The following is a 1,836-nucleotide window of genomic DNA, read 5'->3' on the forward strand; positions in this document are numbered from 1 at the left end:
ACCGACTGAGCGACTTCCTACTCTCTACTTGCTGTAGGGCACTCTGGGAGCCACTGAAGAGGGCCTGTGGGCTGGCTGGTGCGGGAGACGCACAGTGCATTGGCTGTTGGAATAACAACTGCGGCCGAGATCATCGAATGCTCCTACCCGGTATGAGCCCGGCATGCCGGTAGCAAAGTAGTTGCCGAAATGCTGACCTCCAACGTGATGGAACACACTGATCAAGTTCGGCAGTTGATCCCCTCACGAGAGTCTCCCTCACCCATTTTGCTGTTGTTGTTGCTGCTGCTGCTGCCAGTTCAGCGTTTGCTGCTGCAGTGCGCCGGCGGCCATGTGATTGTAGATCGCCGAATTTGCCGGACTGCTAGCCGCCGGACTCGGACAATACGGTGATGGCGCACGAGTGCTCTGCCTGCACCTCATCGTGAAAACTCCAACCAGCGTGGCAACTTACCCTGATGAGCCCGGAACACTAGTCAGATTCACCGTGCTGAGTTCTGGTAGATGCGGCCTATGGTCACTGAACTCCTTCGTCCTTAACATTCTACGTGCCTCTGCTTTCTCCAAGTTTGTCACCCACATTTCCATGGCCAACTGACGGTCCTACCACACCAACCTCAAACTCACCAAAAAACAACAACGCGTCACGTCCTCGTCCACGGACATCTCTATCGTGGCTCTCATAGTGTCACACTGTTCACGATTGACCGTAGGATCCAGACAGAAATCCTGGACGAGCGTAGCCTGTCACCACAGTGTCACAATTTGCCCCTATACGATCTGCCTCAGCCGCCCACCTGGTCCTTCGAGATCACTCCTCTTCTGAACAGTTTTATAGCATACATTATTAACTGCAGTGGGGCCGTCTGATGAGGCCCGTTCGATGCTTTGCCTGATGATGATGTACTAAGATATGGCCCATCCGGCACAAGTACTGTCCCTCGGGTGGCAATCATCAATCAAGTCGTTGGTGGCCTGCGTCAGACTTGAAAGATCCCCACCGCGATTAGTGCCTGAATACGCTCGGCCCAATACCATCCAACCGTTGTTGCTCACGCGACATCCTTCTAACCACGTGAGTCCGACAATGCATACTGTGCTGGCTCAAAACTGACACATCGAGACCATTTAGATCCAACGCACGGCGCATCGGAGACCTGCACTGAGCCTGCTGATATCCTCAGTGGGAGGACACTCTGGGAAATCTTCTAGAAGAGCCCGATTCGACTCTGGTGTCGCCCCTGCCGTCGTCCGCTGACCCGAGCGTCGCGATGATGCCGGGCTATAGCTATCGTCTGCTGAGAGGTGCTCTGCCAGAAGTTGGTGCCTCCACATTGAGCAACCAAGAAAGGCTCACCCGATACGGAGGTGTTCAAGAGCTCAGCAAAGGAGCGCGAGTCGTGGTGGCTCGACATAGGGTAAGATCAACAGACACAGCCTATCACTCAACACTATAAACACCGAAGCAGTCTGAGCAACCCCATGCACATGTCTGTGACAAGTGGGAAGGCCGATTCATATCTACCGATCCAGTTCTGTGCTGTGACTAGAGCGACGATACGCCAGGCCATTGTTGGAATATATGTTCGCTCTCCTCAGCTGAACTCAGAAGTTTCCTCATCGACCGTACTACGGTCGATGAGGAAAATGAAGTTATGGGAACTTCATGTAAGTCTTCTCGTTATGTTAAACTTCTCGGTCCTAAGGAGTCTATATACCAATTCGGGTAGAAGTGTACAGAAACCAACAATAATTTACCAAAATTTCGCCAAAATTTCATATCACCACCAACACATGTACTTGACCATGTGCACATTTCCCCCACACTGCGCCAGG

At 52.5% G+C, this 1,836-nt stretch overlaps 1 protein-coding gene across 1 annotated transcript in view; it reads right to left on the minus strand.

Moving 5' to 3' along the window:
* The window catches only part of Pmar_PMAR028020 (trehalose-6-phosphate synthase, putative), a gene marked incomplete at both ends in the record, with an annotated part of 11,095 nt that overhangs the window by 1,345 nt on the left and 7,914 nt on the right, over nucleotides 1–1,836 (minus strand). The window contains 7 exons of the mRNA XM_002766594.1: nucleotides 29–103; nucleotides 148–217; nucleotides 455–603; nucleotides 628–744; nucleotides 798–892; nucleotides 936–1,013; nucleotides 1,096–1,168. Of these exons, the coding sequence (XP_002766640.1) occupies nucleotides 29–103; nucleotides 148–217; nucleotides 455–603; nucleotides 628–744; nucleotides 798–892; nucleotides 936–1,013; nucleotides 1,096–1,168 (657 nt within the window). The remainder of the gene's footprint in view (nucleotides 1–28; nucleotides 104–147; nucleotides 218–454; nucleotides 604–627; nucleotides 745–797; nucleotides 893–935; nucleotides 1,014–1,095; nucleotides 1,169–1,836) is intronic.

The sequence above is a fragment of the Perkinsus marinus genome (assembly GCF_000006405.1).
Source record: "Perkinsus marinus ATCC 50983 genomic scaffold scf_1104296972422, whole genome shotgun sequence".
NCBI lineage: Eukaryota > Perkinsozoa > Perkinsida > Perkinsidae > Perkinsus > Perkinsus marinus.